The sequence below is a fragment of the Panthera pardus genome, unplaced genomic scaffold, assembly GCF_024362965.1.
Source record: "Panthera pardus isolate Hobbes unplaced genomic scaffold, ASM2436296v1 HiC_scaffold_2, whole genome shotgun sequence".
Taxonomy (NCBI): Eukaryota; Metazoa; Chordata; class Mammalia; order Carnivora; family Felidae; genus Panthera; species Panthera pardus.
The window spans coordinates 123,831,290-123,857,124 of record NW_026526765.1 but is presented as its reverse complement, the minus strand read 5'-3'; the positions used below and the strand labels follow the sequence as shown (position 1 = coordinate 123,857,124).

General features: G+C 45.0%; 2 protein-coding genes and 1 long non-coding RNA gene across 4 annotated transcripts in view; 2 read left to right on the top strand and 1 right to left on the bottom strand.

Moving 5' to 3' along the window:
* The first annotated feature begins 5,192 nt into the window (after positions 1-5,192).
* Positions 5,193-23,098, top strand: LOC128778318 (uncharacterized). Its single transcript, XR_008423883.1, has 3 exons — positions 5,193-5,390; positions 19,625-19,721; positions 22,633-23,098. It is a non-coding gene; the product is annotated as an uncharacterized LOC128778318 (long non-coding RNA).
* Positions 10,136-25,834, bottom strand: LOC109252137 (translation initiation factor IF-2-like). 2 transcript variants are annotated; one of them, XR_002073861.2, is made up of 2 exons: positions 25,125-25,834; positions 10,136-10,412 (listed from the first exon to the last, which is right to left on the bottom strand). XR_002073861.2 is itself a non-coding variant. In XM_053907458.1 (2 exons), the coding sequence occupies exon 1, from the start codon at positions 25,832-25,834 to the stop codon at positions 25,193-25,195; it is 642 nt and encodes a 213-aa protein (XP_053763433.1). In that variant the 3' UTR covers positions 10,136-10,412; positions 25,148-25,192. The 2 variants fall into 2 exon arrangements, 1 of the variants encoding a protein (XP_053763433.1); XM_053907458.1 differs by having other exon boundaries at positions 25,148-25,834.
* CTNNA1 (catenin alpha 1) overlaps positions 25,543-25,835 on the top strand; it is a 177,995-nt gene continuing 177,702 nt past the window's right edge. Inside the window, exon 1 of the mRNA XM_019424314.2 lies at positions 25,543-25,567. The gene's annotated coding sequence lies outside the window, so the exon portion shown is untranslated. The remainder of the gene's footprint in view (positions 25,568-25,835) is intronic.

Sequence of the window (25,835 nt, the reverse complement as noted above, 5' to 3'; positions counted from 1 at the left end):
ATCCAGTGAATCCTGATATCCCATCCCTGATTGGGTCCCTATTGAAAAAACAGTGGCCTTTAGAGTCAGAAACCTGAGTTGACATTGTCCTTCTGCTGCTTAATAGCCTTAAAACTTAATTTCTCCAAGTCTCAGTTTCCACATCTGTGCAACAGGAATACAATACTGTTATGGTTTTCTATTGCTGTGTATCTAACAATCCTAAACTTAGTGGTATAAAAAAACAACCCATTTGTCATGCTCACAGAATCTGTGGGTCACTAATTTGGACAAGGCACAATGAGAATGGGTTGTTTCTGCTGCATGATATCTGGGGTTCATCTGGGATGACCCGAAACTGGGGTCACTTGGGACTGTTGACCTTAGTATATATTCATGGCCTCTCCACATGGTTTGGGCTTCCTCTCAGCACCAAGCATAGTGCCCCTGGGCTCTGGGACTTCTTACATGATGACTCATGGTTCTGACAATGATTATCCCAGCCAATGGGGCAGGAACTTCATGTCCTTTGATGATATGGCAGTGAAAGCATAGCACTATTTCTATCTTACTCTGCAGTCAAAGAAGTCACCAGTCTGGCCAGATTCAAGGGAAGAGTACATAGAGTTGACACCATCTCTCATAAACGTGGGATCAAAGAGTTTGAAGCCATGTTCTAAACCTACCACCAAAACCTCTCTCTCTCTTGGATCCTGTTACTAATGAAATAATAATACTATACATAGTAGAGCTTCAATAAATACTATCCTGTATCTCCCTATCTCCTTTATGCCTTCCAGAACAATTTTCCCTCACTCCAAAGGAGAAGATCACAACCATATTGCCAAAATAACTAAAATTGCTTTGGTCTTTTCTGTCTTATGTCCCTTTCTAGACTATTACAAAGCCTGGGGAAATGGTCCCTCCCTGCCAAATCTTAGGGTGATGACCTGGGCCAGGCAGATGGTTTAATGACCCTTGGGTATTTTCAGATCTACTTCTCACAGCAAATTAAAAGAGGGAAAACTAAGTCCAGAGCTTGAACCCTCTGCTGATAGGGAAGCCAGCCATGTGATTCAGTTCTAAGCGTGTCCACACCTTGTGCTACAGCTTTAAGATAATTCTTTATTTGAGTGTGTACTTCCTTCATGCCCTCTAAGGAAACAATCCAGGGAGGTGTTTACATCTTGGAAAGAGCAGTCCAATGAGGCAAATAGACTGAATCAGAGGAGGGCTTCCAGGTTTGGAGCCCACACAGAGAACACAAATTCCAGTTATAAAATCCATCTCCAACCTTTCTTGAGGTCCAAGTTTTGTTTACTCTTGCAAGTTCGCTTCTTTTGTTCACAGAGAGAGTAGAAGCTTTGAGGGGCTTAGAGAAAGACCTCTTACACCAAATCATTCTCACAAGACCACAAGGAAGAGGTGAGTGTAAAGGAATCAGGAACATAAGGCTTCTTTCCCCCCTGAGATTGTATAAAGGAGCGTAAATTAAGGGAATAAACTACTATGGGAAAGAAAAGTGTGAAGTGTTCTAGCCAACTTTGAGGCTTTTTTTTTTTTTTAAGTTTTTTTAAATGTTTATTTTTGAGAGGGAGAGAGACAGAGCTTGAGCAGGATAGGGTCAGAGAGAGGGTGACAGAGAATCCAAAGTAGGCTCCAGGCTCCAAGCTTTCAGCACAGAGCCTGACGTGGGGCTCAAACCCATGAACTGTGAGATCATGACCTGAGCCAAAGTTGGACGCTGAACAAACTGTGCCACCCAGGTGCCCCTGAGGCTTGGCAAGCACCTTTGGAATCGGGTTGTACTGCTTTCTGTTGGGGCTACCAAGTGATGCTGGTGAGCAGGTAGACAATGGGAACCATATGGGACAAGCAGAAAGGCTCTGGTTATCAAGGGTAACGTTAAAGCATGAAAGGTGGTATATTATTTATTGCTCTGTAACAAATTACCCCCAAAATATAGTGGCTTAAAAAGATGTATTATCTCACACAGTTTCTGAGGGTCAGAAATCAGGGAGCAGCTTAGCGAGGTGGTTCTCTCTCAGGAGGTTGCATCACCTGGGGTTCAACTGGAGCTGGAAGATCTGCTTCTCAGATGAGTCACCCATGTAGCTGTCTGCTGGAAGTCTCAGTTTCTCCGCAGAGATATTTGTGATATGGCAGCTGAATTTCAGAGCAAATGATCTGAGAGAGAGCCCAAGACAGAAGCTGGGGGCGCCTGGGTGACTCAGTGGGTTGTCTGACTCTTGATTTCAGCTCAGGTCATGATCTCGTGGTTCTTAAGATGGAGCCCCATGTCGGGCTCCACGCCGACAGCACAGATCCTGCTTGGGATTCTGACTCCCCCAACGCCCCTTTCTGCCCCTTCCCCTGCTTGCGCGCACACACGTGTGTTCTCTTTCTCTCAAAATAAATAAATAAACTTAAAAAAAAAATCTGCACTGTCTTTTATACCCTAATCTCAGAAATTACAATTACGTTATGTCTGCAGGGTTTTTTGTTTTTTTTTTTAGATTTTATTTTTTATTTTTAAGTAATCTCTACACCTGACGCAGGGCTTGAACTAACAACCCCAAGATCAAGAGTTGCATGCTCTACTAAGGCGCCCCACTTCTGCTGTTTTATTTTGGTCGTATACACTGACTCTGTCACAGTATTGGAAGGAATTAGGCCAGCTGTATGTATCAGGAGGTAAGGATTACTGGAGGCTGGATACAGATGGGTGGGGGCCCAGAGCCCAGGAGGGCAAGCGGTCTGGGCTCTTCCCCTGAGGCTTTTTGGTTCAGAGAAGGGCAACCTTTCTATGATCTCCACCCCATTTCTGTCTTCTCCACCCCTAATGAGCTGTAAACTCTGAGGACAGGGACTGTGTAACTGTGTCTATCTTATTCATTGCTCCTCCTAGTGCCTGGCACATCTGGTACATAGTAAAGACCTTGATAAATGTTTGTTGATTAACGAGACACATAGGAAAAGACCAAAGTAGATTAGGCTAAAAACAAAAAAAACCCATGGTAAATTGGATTAAGGTATTGAATTCCAGGCTCAGGAATGTGGACTTTGTATCATGGGTGATGGGAAGCTACTGGGCCAGGCACCTTTAGGCCCAGTTTGTATGCAGGCTCTGGCTGCTTCTGCTGCCTAGAACACTCGTCACAACTCCTGCCCAGCATTAAAGAAGGGTAACTAATAACAGAACAAAGTGTTGGAGAAAACAGGGTGTGTGTGTGTGTGTGTGTGTGTGTGTGTGTGTGTGTGTGTGTGTGTACAAAAGCTCCAGTAGAAGAAAAATATTCCAAGCCCAAAGCAAAGGAAAAAGGAATGGATGGAGATTCAAAGACATTTTGAGGTGGGGAAGAGAGACCTTTCCAGGCCACAGGGATCAGAGAAAGGAGGCAGAGTGAGGGACTTTGCACTGCCTTGCCTGGCTACTGGGAGTGATGAGGGAAAGGGAGGGGCTGTTTAGTTTCAAGGGATAGAAACCCCAAACTGGCTCAAGGTCAGGGCTGTTGATTAGAAGGCTCCTGCGGCTGCTGTTGCCCTGTCCGAGTCCTCTCGGTGCTCATCTCTGTACCAGAGCCTGCTTACAGCAGCACCTGGGACCCTGCCTGAGGGCTTCATTCTGGCCAAGGGAACACTTGGCCTCTGCACAGGATAAATGGGAAGTGCCAGGGAGTTCATGGGTCACCTCCAGAAGCAGCTCTCAGCTCTCAACCAATGACAGAAGTGTGTGTGTAGCCCAGCTTCCTCATTCCTAAGCAGGGCCCGCCCTGAGGCACCTCCCACATTGTCCGGTAGAGTTCCCGCAGTTCTGAGCTCCAGTTGTCCGAGTAGTAATTTAACACCTTACAGCACACCCTCTTATGGCTTCCTTCCCTTCTTTGTCTCACTTTCTCACTCCCTACCAGTGCTTCCTGGAGTCACCTCCTAAATAGAGTATTTGTGCTTGAACCCCTGTTTCAGGGTTTGTTTTGGAGGAACCCAAACCAAGACAGACATCTCACAAAACACAAGCATAGATGTCAGTCTTTAGGTCTAACTTGGAGGACATGAAAGGCAGGGCCTGCTTTTCCAAAGCCCAGTGTCAAGATGAAGTGCTTACAAGATGCTTCTCCCTCTTATAGTCTAGCTCAGGTGGTTATTACGCTAACAAGAGTCCCTGTCTTTTGTCTCCATCTTTTCAAAACCTGCCTTCTAATTGCCTCGTTTGGTATGTGCCACTGAGCTCATCTTATGTCTGATGTATCTGAAAGAGCTTCATAAATGGAAAAGCCTTGAGCAAACGGAACAGGTGGAGAAGGGGGGAGAAGAAGAAAGAGGAGGAGGAAGAAGAACAAGAGGCAGGAAGATGGAGGGGCTAGAAAGTAGCACACATAATGCATAATGCAGCGTCAGACACAGGAGGCAAGGGCAGGGCAAGGGGAGGCAGGTCACAGAAAGCGGCCAGAGCTGGGGGCTGAGCTTTTGTAAGAAGCTGAAATAAAGCCTGTGAATAGCATACATGGGCCTCTGCTTGCAGCTAGTTTTTCAACTCTCCTTGGCTTCTTTTTAAGTTCCAGCAGGCTGACATGTGGTAGACTGGAGCTGCATTGGCGATGCTGGGCTGCTCACAGCTGTGCGGCATTTCTTTGTTTTCCTCTCTCGTGTCTGTCTGTATCCACTGGCAACTAGCAGGGTGGGTCCTGGGAGGGGTGCCTCAGAGGACCTGCAGAACTGAGGCATAGGCTCTCCTGGGCTGTGTGGTACTCCGAGCACAAGGATCCCTCCCTGGAGCTGACCTGCAGACCACCGGGCACACAGTATGGGCTTTCTTCAAAGCTGAAATCCCGGGGTGGGGCAAGGGTGAGAGTGGACCCTGAGGAGCGGGGGAGGAGGGGCTTGGGTCAAATGTCAGCTAGGCCAACCCAGACCTCTGGGCTTTCTGGGGGAGATCAGGCAAGGACTGCAAATGTGATGGGCAAAGAATGTGGGGGTGGCTGGGATGAAAGCTCCCTTTGCCCTTTTCCCCAGAGGAGACTGCTTGTTGCCTTCCTGGAATCCTCCTGCCAGGAGAGCTGGAGTGAGGAAAAAGGCTGGGTTTGCTACTCCTGGGGCTGGGAGGTGGAGAATTGTTGAGAGCTGAGGCAACAGGCCTGGGGAGGGTGAGGTAATGGCTCAAACCGGGGTGAGGCCGATTTGGGGTGGGTAAAGTCTTTGTTGTGTTCATTCATTCATGCATGCATTCATTCACACATTCATCTACTTGCAGACTTTTATTAGATTCCTGCTGAGCGCTGAAGCTGCTCAGGTGCACAAAGCTTCCTGATTTGCGTGTCAGGTTGCTGCCCTGGGGATGGCTCACCTGCTGTGGTGGAACCGATGTTTTTCTGTTCTCTGAGGAGCAAATTACAATCGTTCAGGCACAGGGGGTAGGTATGACTTTCAGACTGCTGCCTGTGGAGGGGATGAGCTTCCAGGGGTAGGAGGTCTGGCAGGATTGGTGTGTCTCACTTTCCTGCCCTTCCCCCACATTCCTCTGGGCTCTGAGGGTAGGTACACTCCTGTCTTTCGAAGCATGTCCTTTTTACTTGGGCAATCTGCCCTTTTGCTTCTGCAGTTTTCCACTCCAGTCCACAGATTGGAAGGAACTTGCAAGATGATATATTTTCCCTTCCTTCCATCCCTTCTCTTTCCTTTCCTTCTAGTATTTACTGGCCATCTACCAAGAGCCTGGCACTGTACCAGGTACCTTCCTTAAGGCTGTTGAGAAGAAATGGTGCTTTCCCTGACAAGAAGTATTCTGTTGTCATTCCTCTCTCTCTGGCCACAGGGAACTACATAGAGGGGGCTTTTCTCCCTCTCTCTTTTTCTCTGCCTCAGTTCATTTCTCTGAAGTCCCAAAAGCTAGCCCTTGGCTCCCTTCTTGTGGACAGTCCATTACAGCCTCCCTTCCTTTCCCCATTTTCTGTGACATCTAGGGGCCAGATGAGGCCAAGGTACCCTGGGTCCTGTTCTCTCTGCCTGTGTCCATCTGTGAGCACTGTGGCCACATTAGGGCCTCTGGGATCAAGCTCTTGGGAGCCAGGACATTTTCTCACAAACCCTGAGGAGACCTAAACTACTACAGCTTTCTGGATGCCAAAGGTTCCTTCCCATGTGGCTCTTGCCTCAATAACCTATTCGCATTTGTGTGTGTGTGTGTGTGTGTGTGTGTGTGTGTGTTTTGGGGTTGGGTGTTTTTTTTTGGGATTTGTTTCTGCCTCAGGCACATTTTCTCTGTAATTTTTGGAACCCAAATATAAGGGAAATCTCATTTGCTCTGTTCTGACTCATTTACAATTAAATACACTTGTTCCCATCTGTGTCTGTATACATCTGCATACATTTGCTATAGCATCGCCCTTAATTTTGGAAAATGATGCGGCTAGTGTTATTTTTACCCTGATTCCCAAACTGGCTGAGAAGACCAGTGGGTGTTCACCCACCCAGTGACAACCCCCACCCAGGCCTGTCCCTGAGGGAGGTAGTGACATTTCTTCCATGGGCAGGGCATGCAGACCCCTGGTGGGTACTGCTTTTTGTGCTTGCCTGTCTTAGGGCTCCAGCTACAAGGACTGAGGGTGTTCCTGTCCATTTCAGTGCCAAGGCCTCATTGACCACAGACACTGGCCTTGACTCCCTAGGCCACTGCTGGCAGCTGCTTCACCATGCACTGAACTTGGATGTGGGAGTGGAAGGCTTTCTGACTTTCAAGGAAGATAACATTAAGGAAGTACTGCCAGGTCATCTTAGCCCATCCCTCCCAGCCTGGGAGAAGTGAGGAGCTGTCTTCACTGTTCAGAGGGATGTGGTGGCATGTGTGGGTGCTGCCTCACCTACATACCTAAAAATACCACACTGTGGTTTTCTACTGCTTTTTTCCCCCAAAAAACCTAAGTTACTTCATAAAGATATTCACATTTAATGAGATGGTGGTGCCTGTCAGCACACTTCGAGCCTTTTTGATATTTTCTCATTAAATACTTTTATTTATACTCATATGCTAAAATAGAACATGGCTGGGTGCCTGGGTGGCATAGTCTGTTAAACATCTAACTTTGGCTCGGGTCATGATCTCATGATTGGTGAGGTTCGAGCCCCACGTAGGATGAGCTAGGGTCCTGATTTGGACTCCACACTCTGTCTCCATCTCTGTCTCTCTTCTCTTTCTGCCCCTCGTGGGATTCTCTCTTTGGCCCTCTCTCTCTGCCCCTCACTCACGCTATCTCTCTCTCTCAGGAAAATAATAAATAAAATAAAATAAAATAAAATAGAAGGTGGCCAAGAAAAATTATAGGATGCAGAAAATAAGATGTCAATTGCTGTTAATCAAAAGAAAAATGACTCTTGATTTTGACTCAGGTCATGATCTCAAAGTGCATGAGTTCGAGTCCTACGATGGGCTCTGTGCTGACAGTGCAGAGCCTGCTCGGGATTCTCTCTCTCCCTCTCTCTCTGCCCCTCCCACCCTCACGTTCTCTCTCTCTCAAAATAAATAAAACTTTTATTAAAAATATCAAAACGATACTTGAAACAATACTTACTATCTCCTTATCTCTAACCTATGATGGAAATTCTGTGATGGGCAGTGCTGCTGCTGTTGTTGATTAATAATTGAGATCTACTCAGGGAAAGGCCAAGCTTTCATATTTTTTCTACATCACTTCCAAGACCCTAGACTCCTTTCTTCATGTTGAACCAACTGCACTCTTAAGAGGTGTCATGAGATGATGTAGCATCATCCAGGGTGTCTTCCTCTTGCCTAACGCAGCTTTAGGCTGAGAAACACCGATCCATGGGCACCAGTTATAACCGAGGGTCCTCTTTGTGTCTGGCTTTACCTTGGTCCTATAACTCCACGGAGATGGAGACGCTGTCATCTCTGTCCTCAGAGAGCTGAATGGTTGGCCAATATTTCTAGTCTGAGGCTAGGGATCAGTTAGCTTCACTCCTCCGGTAGGTTCCTGAGTATCTACTTTTTGAAAGCCTTTACCCAGCCAAGACCTCGACTGGGTGAGGTCTTATCGCCTGCACAGTCTGAGTTGCTGCTGCTACACACACACGCACACCCACATGTACACATATACACACACGCACATCTTCCTTCATCATTTTTGACAGTTGTGGGCAGAGTCAGCTGCTCCTTAGACAATCAAGCCTATTATAGGTATCCCCCTTTGCCTAGGTTCTAGTCCTATAATGCCTCTTAAAATGTCTTCTCTTTTGCCTGGTTAACTTCTTACCATTCCTCGGGTCTTGACTTAGATACTCCTTTCTCCAAGAAGCCAGGTTGGGCTTGGAGGCCCCACACTGACCCACACAGCAGTGTATTGTAATTGCTTGGTGATGTGTCTGGTTCCACTAGCCTGTATACTTTCTGGAGTCAAGTGCTGTGTCTGTCTTTACCCCTTGTGCCTGGACAGGGCCTGGTATTTGGTAGCTGTTTAATAAATATGTATTAAATGAATGGATGAATGAATGCATTCCTGAACTAAGTCACTTTATAGAAACCAAGCTCCTTAAAGTTATTTCCATCCAATTCATCCTGTGGGAGAAACCAGTTTCTTTAAAGAGAAACTAATATGCAGAGATAAACATCTAGAGAGATCTACCTCATAATGAAACTAAGATGGCAATAGTTGAAAACGATCTGGGGTAGTAGAATAACAGGGGAATTTATTTATTTTTATTAAAAAAATTTTTTTAATGTTTGTTTCTTTTAGAGAGAGAGAGAGACAGAGCACGAGCAGGGGAGGGGCAGACAGAGAGGGAGATACAGAATCTGAAGCAGGCTCCAGGCTCTGAGCTGTCAGCACAGAGCCCGATGCAGGTCTCAAACTCATGAACTTGACCCAAGTGAGATCATGACTTGACCCAAAGTGGGACACAACCGACTGAGCCACCCAGGCACCCTGAATAACAGGTGAATTTAATTTTCTTCTTTTTACTGGCATGTGATTCTATAATGAGATATATAACAAAAGAAGTTTTGAAAAGAATATACTATGTAAACTGAGGAGTTAATTTTTTAAAAAAAATTTTAATGTTTGTTTGAGAGAGAGAGAGAGAGAGAGAGAGAGAGCGAGCTGGGGAGGGGCAGAGAGAGAGGGAGACACAGAATCTGAAGCAGGCTCCAGGCTCTGAGCTGTCAGCACAGAGTCCAATGTGGGGCTTAAACTCATGAACTGTGAGATCATGACCTGAGCCAAAGTCAGCTGCAACTGAGCCACCCAGGTGCCCCAATTTTTTTTTAAGAGAGAGAGAGTACGGGAGAGGGGCAGAAAGAAAGGGAGAGAGAGAATCTTAAACAGGCTCCATGTCCAGTGCTAAGCCTGATGTGGGCTTGATCTCATGAAGGTGAGATCATGACCTGAGCCAAAATCAAGAGTTGGATACTCAGCCGACTGGCACCCAGGCACCCTGAGGAGTTAATGTTTAATGGGTATGAGGTTTCAGTTTGGGAAGATGAAAAGGTTCTGAAGATGAATGACAATGATGGTTGCACAACAATGTGAATGTACGTAATGCCACTGATCTGTATATTTAAAAACAGCTAAAATGATAAACTTGGAAAATTTCATGTTATGTATATTTTACCACATGCACACAAAAGTTGCCCATCAGAGGAGTCTCATGTTGGGCAGGAATGGCCCGGCTCTGGCACCCCTGCTGTGGGTCAGAGGCTGAGAGTGGCCCAGAACAAGCAAGGCCTTGGTGTGGATGCTGTGATGAGTCTCAAGGTGGCCCAACTCTGTCCACCGCAACAGTTCTTTCAAAGGGAGATCTGAGCAGTGCGTCTCCATGGTCACCACGGCTGTGTGATGCCTCTGGACTCACACCTGGTCCAACACGCAGGTCTGGCACTTTCTGGCTCTGTGATCATCGTCAAATTATTCTACTTCCCGGTGTGTGCCTTAGTTTCTCTATTAAACAGAGGTGATGATGTTCATTCCTACCTTATAGTGTGTTACATAAATGAGCTAATATATATAAAGTGCTTAGAACATTACCTGTCCTAAAGTATGCTGTTTGTAAGAATTTGCTAGTATAACCACAAAGCATTTACTGTGATAAAGGCTCGGTGATAATAAGCCTGTTTGATTACTTCCAAAGAGCCTCCCGACAACCATGAGAGTCAGGTAATCTTTCCATTTAGAGGTGAGGAAATTGACACTTGGTGAGGCCACACAAACAATTAGAATGGAGCCCTGAGGAGGTCACAGGTGGCCTAACTCCAGTTCAGATCACATGCTAGGCAGTGCTGCATCCTGATCAGCCCTTTGCCCGTGGTGCTGGCTCTGGCTCCATTCTGAGAGAAGGGCTCCCTCCTGGTACTTGTCTTCAAGGATAGCATCTTCATCGTCATCATTATCAAAAATTGCCATCATCTTCAGCTTCATCAGCATCAGCATCTGCATCATCCAAAAGGGCTTTATTAAAAGCACCTAATTACACATTCTGCTGTTCTGTATTTTAGACAACAATAATTACACACACGTTCTAGGAGCTTAGCAACTAAATCTTGGATGAGCATGTTAAGAGCTCCCAAATAGCAGAATAAAGGCACTGCTAATAGAGCAACTCACTCCTTGGGCAGGCTGCTGGACCTCTGTGAGTCTCACTGATAGGATAAAAATTACTTCCCTTCCCCATAGACCATAGTGAGATAAAGTTTGAGGACATGCTTGGAGGGGTGGGAAGCACTGTGCAAACTTTAGCTGTCACTTTTCTGGGCCTCTTTGTTTAATCCTGCAAGAGTTGATAGTGAGCATTCTCCTGTACTCCTATCCATGGCAGTCCATGAATGACGAGAGGCAGGGTCTTTTGGGATATACCCACCCCCTTTTGCTCTGCATTATCACAATTTAATGTGGTATTATTCTCCTGGTTTGGTCCATAGGGAAGAGGGTGCCTCTCTGCTGGAGGTCTAGATTTGTGACAACCCCTGCTACCATGGCTTCCTTATCCATGTTTCTCTGAACCACATTTTCCTACGTAGTCAGTCAACAAACATTCGTGAAGTGCCTACTGTGTGCTGATTACTGTCTTGTGTACTAGAGAGAAGGAGGTAAATGAATGCCTGCCTTTAGGAGTTCACAAACGTGGGCACGTGGGGCAAATAGAGGTAAATGTCTCATTGCACTGCAGTAACAGTGCCTTGACAAAGGTGTGTACCAGGCTTGAATATCTAGGAGGATTTCAGCATTTGGAAGAAAAGAGAAAATGAGTGTGGAAGTGAGGAGGTTGGTGGCCAGGAAGGGAGGAAAGTCGTTCCAGGTTGTAGGCATTAGGGGCTATCATTAGCAAGGTAGGTCTGAAGACCTCCACCCACCTCCATCCCTCCAAAGCTTAGGGAACATTGCAGGGATGGAGTAGGATGAAGATAGGCCAGGACTGTTCATTCATTCAGCACCACCATGTGCCAGACATTGTTCTAGATACTGGGGATGAAACAGTGAACAAGAACCAAGCAGCAGACAAGAGCCAAGCTGTCAGGCCACATCCTAGAGGGAGAAGACCAACAATCAGCAAGTAGATAAACAACTAATTTTAGATGGTGACATATGCTATGAAGAAAATACAGTGGGATGATGAGATAGAGAGTGACTCTCCAGCTATCTTAGAGTGGGTTGTCAGGGAGGCCAAATTGAGAAGGTACCATTTAATTTGAGACTCGAGTGATAAGAAGGTACCACCACAGGGATATCTGGGGAAAGGGCCCTCTAGGCAGGGGGACAGCTGGTGGAAGGGGGTGTTCCCAAGGGCCCTGTAGGCTGGGCTAAATTGTTTAGATTTTATCCTGTAACAATGGGAAGCCATCTGAGGCAGGAAGGATGCACCTAGGCAACATTTTGGAAATCTCACCCTGGTGTCCTGGGCCTTAGTCTCAAGGAGACACAGGACACCTTCTCCCCACCCCTGAATCTAAAGACCCCTTGGAGGGCAGACCAATCAGAAGACATTGCCCACTACCAGGCTAAAATGGCTTTGGTCTAGAGAGCTAGATGTTTGGCTGGAAGTTCAAGATGAAAGCAAAATGCTGAGTGCAAATGATACTAGTCTGGGTGTGTGTGTGGCGGGGGGAGGGTTGTCCATAACCTCACCTTAAGCAAATTAATGAAAGGAATAAACCATTGATATCTGAAGGGCCCTTGCTCTGTCCACCACATTATGGCCCATGAGGCTAGAGGAAACTGGGTTCCCTGGTGTGCCCAGTTATGGAGACCCAGATAAGTTGTTGCTCAGCACAACCAGCAGATGTCTTTTGAATTAATTAATCCTGCTGGTCCTGTGCTGGGCTGTGGACAGTGGGAAGAGGCAGTAATAGAGTGGCCAAATAGGGTGGCCAAACTCATTTGCTAAACTAGCCCTCCCTCAGCTCAGAAAGCCTGAAGAGGGATTTCCATGAAAGCCTAACACCTACTTTCAGTAAGATCTCTTCTAGATAAAGTATGGCAGGTTGTGAGGGCACAGCCAGTTTTCTCTGTGTGTCCAGAGAAGTTCCTAATACTTCAATCGGCCTGGTCTTTATCCTGCGTAAAGTCCTTCAGCAGTTTCCTGCTGCCCTCAGAATGAAGTTCAAAAGATTCTAATCCTGCTTTACCTCTCCATTCTCTTTAATCTTGCTGTGCCTTGCTACTATACAGCCCAGCCATATTGAACACTTGGCTTTTTTCCAGAATCCGGTGTGTTTTCTGTTGCCTCCATGTCTTTGCATAGGCCGTTCTATCGTCCTGGAATGCCTTCTCTTCCCCCCTGTAACTCACCTCACCTGGCTAACTTCTACTTATCCTTCAGGACTCAGCTTAAATGTCAGACAGTGTTTCCCAATCCACCTAGCTGGGGCTGGCCCACAGTACTCTCTCCCTACTCTTTCCCCAGCTTTATTGAGGTATAATTGACAATCTTCCTCTCCTTTTCTACCTAAAATTTCTACTTAAAATACATAGCTGCAGCTCATGCTTCAGGGCTCCTGAGCCCTCCCGGACTATACCAGGCTCCCCTCCTATCCAGTCACATCATTTGTCTTCCATAGGTCATATCACAATGGGTAATGATAGGTCTGTGTGTTTAATTGATGTATCTCCTCCACTAATCTGTAAACACCATGGGGATACGTGCCTTGTCTGTTTAGTTCACCATTGTATCTTAAGACCTGGGCACATAAGTATTTACTAAATGAATGAATGAATGAATTCTTCTGGGTTCCCATGTCACATGGAGGTTATTCCCAGCACAGCACTTAGCTCATTATAAAAGACTATGTACTCCTGTGTCTCTCCAATGGTCTTGTAAGCTCCTTGAGGGGAGGAATAATGCTTTTGTCACCATGATTTCCAGTGCTTGGCACATTGCCTGGCAATTAGGCACCCAAAAAATATTCTGAATAGATGAATAGATGAATGAATGATGATAGGCATTCACTTATGTTCTCTTACACTCCATTCTTAATACAACAAAGTGACTATTTATTTACTATTTATTAAAAAAAAATTTTTTTTAACGTTTTTATTTATTTTTGAGAGAGAGAGAGACAGAGCATGAACGGGGGAGGGTCAGAGAGAGAGGGAGACACAGAATCTGAAACAGGCTCCAGGCTCTGAGCAGTCAGCACAGAGCCCGATGCGGGGCTCGAACCCACATACCGTGAGATCATGACCTGAGCCGAAGTCGGACGCTTAACCGACTGAGCCACCCAGGTGGCCCTATTTACTATTTATTTTTAATGATATAGGCTCCACTCCCAATGTGGGGCTTGAACTCATGATCCTAGATCAAGAGTTGTAGTCTCTATTGGCTGAGCCAGCCAGGCACCTCAAAGTGACCTTTTAAAAATGCAAATCAGGGGCACCTGGGTGGCTCACTTGGTTGAGCTTCTGACTCTTGGGCTCAGGTCATGATTTCACATTTTGTGGGATCAAGCTCCCCACTGGTGCGGAGTCTGCGTGGGATTCTCTCTCTCCCTCTGTATCTTCCCCTTCTCTCTCTCTCTCTTGCTCTCGCTCTCTCTCTCTCACTCAAAATAAATAAATAAACTTAAAAAAATAATTAAAAATACAAATCAGATCATTTTCACTCCAATTCTTAATCCCCTGGGAGCCTCCTGCTGCTTTTAAAGGATAATCCAAACTCCTTATTGTCACCTACAGAGCCTTCCACTGATTTGGCTCCTGCCTACTTTTGTGGCCTTATCTAGTGCTACTCTTTTCCTCATTTACTACCCCTCAGTACAATGGCCTTCTTTTTCTTCCTTGAATATGCCATGCTTATTCCCATCCTGGGGCTTTTGCACATGCAGTTTCCTCCTCTGGGACATTTGGCTCCATCACCATGCTCTTCTGGTCATTCAAGTCTCAGCTCAAACACCATCTTTTTAGTGAGGCCTTTCCTGACCTATCTAAATGAGCATGCTTCTTCCACATCACTCTTAATATTTACTGTATTTGAAATCATATTGTCCGTTTAATTGTTACCTTACTGTCTTTCTCCTTTTCTAGAATGTAAATTTCATGAGGGCTGCTCACTACTGTATCTCCAGGGTCTAGTACAATGTGTGTCATATAATAGGTGCTCTGAAATATTTGTTGATTGAACAAATGAATGGACAAATGAATATGATAATTGTCTTCAGTGATAGAGGGGCAGGTTTCTGCCAGGCTCCTAGGCAGATGGAAGAGTGATTTATTGTGATTAAAGAAATAAAGAAGCCAGACCGGTAAGAACCAGTCCAGATTGTAGGTTTGCCATGCTCCACTGGGAGCTCCTGTAGTCCGGGAATCCCAGGGCCTACTCAGCCCAGTAGAGTCCAGTCAACCCAGAATCAGATTCATTCTGGGTAAACAAAAAGCAAAGGCTGACTTGGCTTCCATTTTAAGTTCTCCTGTATGCAGAATGCTTGTATGCAGACCTACAGGAGCATGTAAAGATTCCTGGCAGATGTATCTCTCTGCTTTGTTCCAGTGGATTTTATTTTCCTCAAAGTTTCTTAGAATCTAGAAAAATTGTTGTCAGGCAACAGAAGCAATGAATGGAGACACATGACTCATTCACCAATACATCTGAGATCTAAAGTGTAATAGTTTAATTCCATTTATGCTACAATGCAACAATTCTTATTTTGATCACACTTTTCATACTCCTATGAAGATCTAAAAATGCCAGACAAAAAAAGAATTTTTAGAATAGTGAATACAAAGAACCAGGTTTTCATAATAAAGCCCACTGATACTCTTCAAGAGAAGAATAAAGCCCATCCCCACTCCTCCATTCCCTCCCCTTTTTAAAAGACTTATTTTTAGATAAAATTTTGCTTCGTTGTCACAGTCTTTAACTTTTTTCCTTTCAAGTTCCCTTTTCCATTGTCATCAACAAAAATATGAGCACGAAAGGGGAGGGAAGTGTTTGTTTTTGTGTACACATCTTTGATCATATCAGAGAGGAGAGAATCATGAACACCCGCTGCTGACTGATTTTAAGAACTAAATCTTGATTTTACTTTCTGCAGGGAAGATGAATAGTATGAATAAAGAGAACCTTACACATGTGTTATAAGTGTCAAGGGCCTTAGTTTGATGTTTTTATTTTATTTATTAAAATTTTTTTTCATGTTTACTTTTTAGAGAGAGAGAGAGAGACAGACAGAGCATGCGTGGGAGGGGTAGAGAGAGAGTGAGACACAGAATCCAAAGCAGGCTTCAAGCCGTCAGCACAGAGCCCGAACTCGTGGGGCTCAAACTCATGAACCGTTAGATCATGGCCTGAGCTGAAGTTGGACACTTAACCAACTGAGCCACCCAGGTGCCCTGATTTTTTTATTTAAAACTTAACCCAGTGGAGGCACCTGGATGGCTCAGATGGTTGAGAGTGTGACTTTGGCTCAGGTCATGATCTCCTAGTTTGTGGGTTCAAGCCTCACATCAGCCTCTCTCCTGTCGGCACAGAGCCCGCTTCTGATCCTCTGCCCCCTCTGTCTGTCCCTTCTCCACCTGTCTTCATATGCATGCGTGCGGCGCTCTCTCTCTCTCTCTCTCTCTCAAAAATAAGAACATTAAAAAAAAACAAACAAACCTAAGAGAGACAAGTGAGCCCTTGGCCTCCCCCCACCCCCAAGACCCCAGCCAGCCCCATTTGTCAAATTGGAGCTATGCAAAAAGACAAAATGCATACAGCTTAAGAATCTGGAATTTAAATTATTTCCATCATGATGTAGTCTTGACATGAAAACTGTTTGAATTTGGGTTTTCAACAAAAAGTTTTTACAAGGCATTGATATTCAGAGGCTAAGTGGGGGTCGTTAAGAGTCTGATTCTGGATTCTGGGGGATTTGGGTCCTAGCACTGCCACATATTCCCAGTGTGACCTGAATCTATGTTTTCTCATCCATAGAATGAGGAAAACAGTAGTAACTGTTTCAGGATTGTTGAGAGGCTTGGGTGACACATGAAGTTCTTAGCACAAAGCTTGGCATATACCAAAGACTTGTTAGCTATGAGCTATTATTATTTTCAGTTATGGAGTCTTAAAATAATTTTTTTACGTTTTATTTATTTAAGTAATCTCTATGCTCCATGTGGGGCTTGAACTGACGACCCTGAGATCAAGAGTTGCATGCTCTACTAACTGAGTCAGTCAGGTGCCCCTAAAGTAATTATTATTGTATGAGCAAATGAATTAATGAGTGAGTTGTAAGTATACTTGACTTGACTTTGTTTTCTGTCTGGGCTTAGAATAGTTATCAGTGTTTTCTCAACTCTGGCTGCATATTAGAATCAATTTGGGAGATTTAAAAATTGCTTAGTCCCTACCTAGGAAGAGTTGAATCCCTGCTTCTGGTGGTGGTGCCTGGGTATGATATATTTTCTTTAATAACGCTTTTTTTTAGTTTATTTTAATTTTTAAAAGAAAGTTTTATTTATTTATTTTGAGACAGAGAATGCAAGCAGGGTAGGGGCAGAGAGAGGAGAGAGAGAATCTCAAGCAGGCTCCACACTGTCAGCATAAAGCCTGATGCGGGGCTTGAACTCATGAACTGTGACACCATGACCTAAGCCAAAGACAGACACTTAACCGACTGAGCCACCCAGGTACCCTATTTGAGAGAGAGAGAGAGAAAGAGAGAGAGAGAGAGAGAGATTGTGTGAACACTAGTGGGGCAAGGGCAGAGAGAACGAGAGAGAATCCCAAGCAGGCTTCACGCTGTCACCCAGAGCCTGATGTAGGGCTCAATCTCAGGAACTGTGAGCTCACGAGCTGAAATCAAGAGTCAGATGCTCAACTGACTGAGCCACCCAGGCACCCCCTAGGTATATTTTAAAAATATTTCCAGGGGCGTCTGGGTGGCTCAGTGGGTTAAGCGGCCGACTTCAGCTCAGGTCATGATCTTGGGGTCCGTGGGTTCGAGCCCCGCGTCGGGCTCTGTGCTGACAGCTCAGAGACTGGAGCCTGTTTCAGATTCTGTGTCTCCCTCTCTCTGACCCTCCCCCGTTCATGCTCTGTCTCTCTCTGTCTCAAAAATAAATAAACATTAAAAAAAAAATTAAAAAAAAAAAAAAAAAAAAGATTTCCAGTGGCGCCTGGGTGGCTCAGTTGGTTAAGTGTCCAACCCTTAGTTTCAACTCAGGTCATGATCCCAGGGCCATGGGATTGAGTCCTGTGTCAGGCTCCGCGCGGAGCTTAGGATTCTCTCCCTCTGCCCCTCTCCCCAACTTGGTGCTTGCGCTCTCTTAAAAAAACAAACAAAAACTCTCCAGGTGATTCTGATGTGCAGCCTGAGTTGTGAATTACTGAGCTATACAGAAATGAGGACAAACCTTCCAGGGTGGCAGGGCTTTACTGCTTTCCCCCCACCTGTCTGGAGAGAAATAGGCAATCAGGGCCATCAGGCATTCATTTGTCTTTGACCCTCATGTGGTCCTACACAGTGGTTTTACCTTTAGTTTTTATTGACTCTTGTCCAAATCTGACCCTCTTTGTTAGCTTTCTTCAGGTTAAGCTAAGAGTCACTTTGATCTCTTCTATGGGACTTAATATTGGTGGTGGTCGTGTGTGTGTGTGTGTGTTCATTATTTCACGGCCACGACAAGGTAAAGATTTTCCAACTTTTCATTCCAAGGCTGCCAAGCCAGTTCTCATCTTCATCAGTTTTGGAACTTCACTCATTTGGTTTTACCTTCCTTAAGGGTTGTGAAGTGCCTCCCATGAGATAATATCCGGGAAAAGTGCTTTGCAAACTGTGAAGATATTTAACCAGTCCAATGTAGATAAATAATAACAAAACTGTCATAATGTAGAGTCTCCAAAATGATCTCTGATAGTTCATCTTTATTGACATGTTGACATTATTTTGTGTAACTTTTTAGAACATTCCATAAAGCCTTGCTGATTCTTTTCATTGTTTTTCTATTACATTCTTAGTGTAGTTTAACCCTCATGATTATGTGCTCTATGTTCAGCAACCTGAAGTAAGTTGAAACCTTAATGCAAGGTTAACTAAATGCAAGCCTCAACCCAAATGTCATCAATTGACATTAGTGAACAATTTCTTGGCTTCACTGCCACTTGGTTTTCCTCCCATATCTATGGCCACTCATTCTTTCTGCCAATATATTTTATAAAGTTTTATTTATTTAAATAATCTCTGTATCCAACAAGGGGCTCAAACTCATGACCATGAGATCAAGAGTTACATGCTTTATTGACTGAGCCAGCCAGGCTACCCTGCAAATATTTTTAAAGTGCATTTTATGTTCCAGGTACTATGCAGAAGCAGAGAAGTGGAAAAAGTCAGAAAGATTCCTGTCCTCATGAAACTTAGAATCTAATGGAGGATACAGAAAATAAACCAGTAGACAAACAAGGCAATTCTAGAGAGGGATGAGTGCTATAGAGAGTAGAAATAAGGTAATGTGGTAGAGAGTGGCTGGGGTGTGGGGGTGTGGTCAGGGAAGGCCTCTCTGACCAGGCGATGTCAAAATTGGTCCTTAAGAATGAGAAGCAGAGGCAGGGATGGATAGGCAAAGCGTAGCAGATTTTCAGGACAGTGAAAATACTTTGTACAGTATTATAATGACAGATGCATGTTACTACACGTTTGTCCAAACCTGTAGAATATACACCAAGAGTCAAATGTAATGTAAACTGTGGCTTTGGGTGAATATGATGGGTCAATATAGGCTCATCAGTTTTAACAAATGTACTACTCTGGTGGGGAACACTGATAATGGGGGAGGCTATGAATGTGTGGATACAAGGTCTATATGGGAAATCTCTACCTCTCTCAATTTTGTCATGAACCTAAAACTGTTCCAAAAAGAATAAAATATTTTAAAAATGGCTGAAAAGATTGGGGAAAAAACAGTGTAAGTGATCTAAAAAATCCAGCATACAGACAGACACTAAATAAAATATTTAATTAAAAAATAAAAGAAAAAGAAGGAGGCAAGATGAAGAGTTAGGGCAAAGAGATTTCCAAGTAGAGGGCGCAGGAAATTGACAAGATCATGATGTAGGAAAGGAAAAGGAGGGCTCTGGGGCTGCAGAAGGGAACTCGGTCTCCCGTTCTAGCTCTTCTTTCTCTTAAAAGTTGATCTTGGGCCTCCATCTTTTCTTTCTGCACGTTCTCCAGGTGCAGATGAGTCCCATAACTCTATCTCCACTCGGCCTTTCCTGAGTTCAGATTTGGATATACTGCCGTCTACAGGATATCTCTTCTTAGATGTCTGGTAGGTACTAAAACTAAGCATGACAGAAAACAGCTCTTTGTCTGCATTGTTTTCCACGCTATCTGTACCTCCTTTACCTCCAGAGCTCTCCATCTGGGTCAGTGGCACCATAATTTCTTCAGCTGATCAAGTCAGAAAGCTCCATATCCAATCTATTGGCAAGACTAAGGATCTTCTGTCCTTTTGCATAGGTCCCAAATCTATCCACTTTTTTCCATGCACTACCCTTATATACTATTCTATATACAGAAAACCTAAAAGTGCTCTTAACTCCTCTCCCAGCATGTAATCACAAAACTTTGCTGTGTATTGTTACACACTTGTAACCATTCATTCAACTGAGTACCTCTTATCTGCCAGGCACAGTTCTAGGTGCTGGAACCACAACAATGAACAGAAAAATTTACCTGCTTTAACAACACTTACATTCTAATGGAGAAGACAGATAGTAAGTAAATAAGTGCTCATATAATGTATTAGGTGGTGACTAGTGCTATGAAGTACAGTAGGATAAAGAAATACAATGGAAGGACACATGGCTGGTTCAGTGGTGGGGTGTCCAAATCTCAATTTCAGTTCAGGTCATGATCCCAGGGTCACGGAACTGAGCCCCTCATCTGGCTCCACACTGATCAAAGAGCCTGCTTAAGATTCTCTCTTTTTCTCCCTTTGCCCCTCTCCCCCACTCATGTGCTCTCTCTCTCTCTCTCAAAAAAAAAAAAAATAAATTAAAATTTAAAAATATCTTTAAAAAATACGAAATATAATGGAGAGGGGAGGGGAGGGAAGTGGGTGCTAGTGGTATTTTATGAAGGGCAGTTAGTGAATGCCGCTTGAACAAGGAGACCTTTGAGATCTGAATGAAGCCATGGGTTGAAATAAAATGCTATGGGGGGAAGACCATTCCAAGCATAAGGAACTGGAAATGCAAAGGCCATGAGGCAGGAAAGTGCCTGATGTGTTATGGAAAAGTACAGGGCAGTAGGGAAAGATGTAGGGGAAAAGCCAAAGATGGGTCTGAGGTTGCTAGGCAAGATCTTGTAGATTTTATTCTGAGTGAGATAGGACAAACTGGAGGGTTCTGAACAGATGATATGTTTTAAATGGCTTAGCAGCTATGAGAAAAGAGCATTAAAATGGATATGTATATGTTGTTCAAACATAAATAGGGTATTATGTGCACTGCTTTACAATCTGCTTTCTTCCAAAGTAAAATTTTTAAAAACAAAATATGATCATATTATCTCTTTGTGTAAAATCCTTTGTAGTGTCCCCTTCCCCTCGTAGTAAAGTGTGAAGCCTTAAAAAGCCCTCTCCAGTCTGGCCTCTGCTTACCTCACCAGCTCCTAAATCAGAGAACTTCTTTTCCTGTAATGGGACTCAGGGCCTTCAAAGTTCCTTGTCCCTTGGTCTAGAATCAAACTCTTTCCTTCCCTCCCTATCCATTTTGTCATTGTCTTTTTTTAAGGTCCACTTATTCATTCTTTCATTCATTCAACAAATATTTATTGAGGGATCTGCTATGTACCAGGCACTATTCTAGGCATCAAAGACATAGCACTGAATAAAATAGACAACCATTCTCACTCTCATGAGGCTTAAATTCTGGTGGAAAACAGGAGAAAACAATAAGTTAAAAAATAAATATATAAATATAAATATAAGTATGACTTTATATGTCAGATGGTGATATACTCTAAGGAGAAATAAAAAGCAAGGAAAGAGGGATGGGGATGTTGGAGGAAATGGTTGCAATTTTAAATAGGGTGGCCAAGAGGCCTCCCTCAAAAAGTGACAGCTGAGCCTAGACCTGGGGGAGGTGAGAGAGTGTGAGTCAGGCAGTTATTTGAAGGAGAGCATTCCAGGCAGAAAGCAAAGGCCCTAAGGGGAGAGCCTGCCTGATGGGTTCCAGGAATAGTAAAGAGGCCAGTGTGTCAGAGAAATGTGTAGGAGCAGGTAAGGTCTGCAGGCCCTTATAAGGACCTTGCCTTTTCCTCTGGGTGGGATAGGAGCCATTGGAGGATTCTGGGCAGAGTAGGAGTGACATGTATGGACTTATATTTTAACAGAATCACTCCAGCTGCTGAAATAAGAGTAGACTGTGGGAGGCAAGGGCAAAAGTAAGGAGACCAGTTAGGAGGCTTCTGTGAAATTCAAGTAAGTGATAATGATGGCTTGATTCAGGATGTTAACAGTGGAAATGGTATAAAATACACACACACACACACACACACACACACACACACACACACACACACTACATTTTGAAGGTAGAGGCACAGGATTGGTTGAGTAATCAGATATAAAATGTGTGAGGAAAAGATCATGGTCAAGGATGATTCCAAGGTTTTTGGCCTAAACAACTAGAAGAACGGAGTTGCCATTTAATGAAAGGAAGAAAACTGTGGGATCAGCAGGTTTGGACAGTTGTCAGGAAATCAGTTTTAGACATATAGACATATAAAGTGAAATGTCTAGATGCCTACTAGGTATCCAAATGGAGGTATCAAGTAGGGAAATGAATATGGGAGTTAGAATTCAAGGGAAAGGTTCAGGTTGCAACATAAACCTGGAATTGTCAGCATATTTAATGCCAAAAGATTGGATGAGGTCGCCAATGGGTTTATGGCAGACAAAGGGGTCTGAGGATGGATCCTGGGACACTGTAACATCAGTTCTTAAACTTTTGGATCTCAAGAATCTTCTACACTCTTAAAACTTTTTGAGGATCTCAAAGAGCTTTTGTTTATGTGAGTTTTGTCTGTCAATGTTTACTGTATTATTACATTATCATCAAAACATCTTTTAAAGCAAAATGACAATGTTGTCGAAAACAAAAGGAAATTTAGGGAGAAGTGTCATTATTATTTGCATTTTTGCAAATCTCTTTAACTGTCCGGTTTAATAAAAGGTAACTGGATTCTCCATCTGCTTCTGCATTCTGTGTGATGCCATATGATACATCATGTCGTCTGGAACACTATAGTGTACACCATGAGAGACTGGGAGTGAAAAAGGCAAATGATATTCTAATATTATTATGAAAATAGTTTTCACCTTACTACCCGCCCCCCCCCCCAAAAAAAAAAAAGGGACTCAGGAGTCCTTGGAGTGCACTTTGAGAACTGCTGCTCTAACATTTAAAGGTTGGGAGGATTTAGAAGGAATCTCCAAAGGAGAATAAGAAGTTGAAGCTAGGGATGCTGAAGAAACTCAGAAGAACCTAGTGTCCTGGAGGCCCAATGAAGATCGTGTGTCAAGAAGGAGAGTGATCAAGCACTGATGATGGTAAAAGTCATCTGTGCACGAGACTGACCACTGGATTTGGCATCATGGAGGTTATCAGAGACCTTGATGAAAGCAATTTTGGTAGAGAGGCGAGTGCTAAAGTATGACCGGCGTGAGTCCTAACATAAAGGTCACTTCCTCAGGTCGCTGAACCCAGCCTAGGTTAATTTCCCCCTCATATCTACTTCTATCTCTCTTCTATCTTCACACTTGACTTTCTTTTTATAGTTTTACCTGTTTTAATAGCTGTCTCTTCCATTATATTTTAAGTTGTGTGAGAAGAGCATCAGGGTAGTTTTATTCTCTATCGTGTCATGGTTCCCCCACCACCTGGCACAAAGGAAGTGCCTGGGACACGGTGAAAGCTCAAGTCTTCCTGGTAAGCTTTTCAAGGTTTCTCAGAGGTAGAAAGCTGACTCCCCTAGTTTACAGGGCATACTGCAAGTCCCTTAGCATATCCTTTTTGTCACCTGACCCTTCTCTTCTCAAAACAACCCTTGCGCTTTCATCTTTAAGGACTTTGCACTGCTATAACAAAATACCACAGACTGAGAAATTTATTTCTCATAGTTCTGGGGACTGGAAAGTCCAAGATCAAGGTATCAGCATGGTAACATTCTGGTGAGAGTTCTCTTCCTCTCTTTGTGGTTCATAGAGCCTTCTTGCTGTGTCCTCACATGGCAGAAGGGGCAAGGGATGTCTCTGGGGCCTCTTTTATAAGGGCACTAATCCCATTCCAGAGGGCTCCACCCTTATGACCTAGTCATCTCCTCAAAGTCCCTCTCCTAATACCATGAGTTTTGGCACTAGGTTTTCAAAATATGAACTTTTGGGGACATAAATATTAAACCTATAGTAGGGCCTTATGCTTAGAATGGCTTCATGAATACTCTGCTGTCTTGAAATTGTTAATAATTTTTGAACAAGGGGCCTCACAAGTTAAGTAGCTGCTCCTGAGTGAAGTGATGGATATACAAAGGTATGGAGTATAATCCCTTAACTGTCTCTTGTTGGTTCAAACAGATATTTATTGATTGATTACTATGTTCTGAGGTAGCCAAGTGTGGTAGTGGGGGGAAGCCATGGCATTCCAGGCAAGGGAGACTACAGGAGCAAAGACTCTGAAGACAGAAAGAGAATGGGGTGTATTGGGGCAAGAATGGCTTGTTAAGGTCTCTCTCTTTGAAGTTTGTTCTCTCCCTTCATGGTCCTCTATTGTGCCTTGTCCACATCTCTTACCTAGCAGAAACCCAGAGTGCTTTGAATTACCGTGGGCACATTCACCTGTAGATGTTAACTTCGCACTGTCTAGGGGATGAGCATTGAGCTGGGGTGTTGGAGGAAATACAGGTTTTGTTTTCCAGGAGTTTGTATTCCCTGGGGGAGAAGGAGATGTGAGTAGTAAAGGGTAAACATGTTGTGGGCAGTCTCCCTAGTACCCTACTCAGTGCTCAGCACCAAGATTGCAGTGGGTACTGGGTCTTGCATTATTTTGGATTTCTAGGCCAATACTGAAATCAACCTTGTTCATCACCCCAGGATGAAGGAGTTGAAACTTTTAGGTTTTTTTTTTTTTTGTTTTTTTTTTTAAATCAGGCTGACAGTGAATATGTAATTGTTTTGTTTGTTTTTTGTTTTGTTTGTTTTGAAGTTATTTTAGAGCATTCACCAGGAAGATAAGGAAGGGTGGGGATAAACATTCCCTAAATGGCTTGAGGGGTAGGGATAAAAGCCAGGTCCATCAAGTGTGTGTCTGTGTGTGCAGGGGGCAATCACAAGAGGGGTTCCTGCTGTGACATGTTCCTTGTCCTTCAACCGGAGGTATCTTGGCTTCCGGATCTGTCAAGTGAGGGGATGAGTTAGGTGATTTCAAGGAGGCCTTCCACCTCACATTATAAGGTCCCTGGATTCTAGTTCCACTCCGCCTCAAGCTGTGAGGCCAGTTTCCTTCCGTAAAATCAGTGTGTGGGCCTAGACTACTTTTCTGGAAGACTGTTACTCGGGAGCACCTGTGGCACTCCTCAGAGGAGCGTCCACAGGACTGCGTCGCCGCGCCCAGTCCCTGAGCCACCGGCTGGGGGGTGGGGCCAGCGCGGGCAGCGCCGGGAGACTCACCTGTGCGCGGAGCGGTGACTCACCTGCCCTCCCCCGCTCGCGGGCTGTTCCAGGAGTCACCGCTCCTCCTACTTCTCGGAGCGGGGATGGGTGTCACTCCCGGCCCGAAAGCCCACTGGGGCCTTGGGATGAAGTAACTCAGGGGTAAAGGGCGGAGAGCAAGAGGTCCTCCTGGGGGTCCCGCCTCGGCGTCGCCAACGTCTCTCCGTCGGGACCTCACCCCCAAGGCGAGGGCCTGGAAAGCGGGGCGACGGCGGGAGGCGCCGGGAAGAGCGCGCCGGAGGGAGGTGCCGGGAAGGGCGGGCGGGGCCGGGGCCGCGGGCGGGGGGCGGGGGCGCCGCGCTGCCCATTTCCTCTTCGGAGCCGGACTGGAGGGAGACAAAGCGGCGACCGTCGGCTTCGGGCCTCGGGAATTCTTCCTGCGCTCGCCCCACTCGCCGCAGGTAACTCTTCAGGCGGACGCGGGCTCCGCACCCGGGCTGAGGGGCTCCTCTTGTGGGCGGGCCGGCCACGGTCTTCTCCGCGACGCCGCCCTGAATCGGGCTTCTGAAGGGCTGCGGTGCGGCGCCCGACCGGTTTCTCTTGCGGGGCCCCCGGCCTGCGCCCTGGAGGGGCGAGCGGGCGGGGCCGCCTCTTCCTGGCGTTGGGGAAGTTGAGGGGCCGCAGTGGCTGGAGCGGAGCGAGCTGCAGCCCCCGCGCGGACGCGCCATT

Coding starts and splice junctions, on each gene's coding strand:
- LOC109252137 (XM_053907458.1), bottom strand. CDS start 25,834: ATGGCGCGTCCGCGCGGGGGCTGCAGCTCGCTCCGCTCCAGCCACTGC.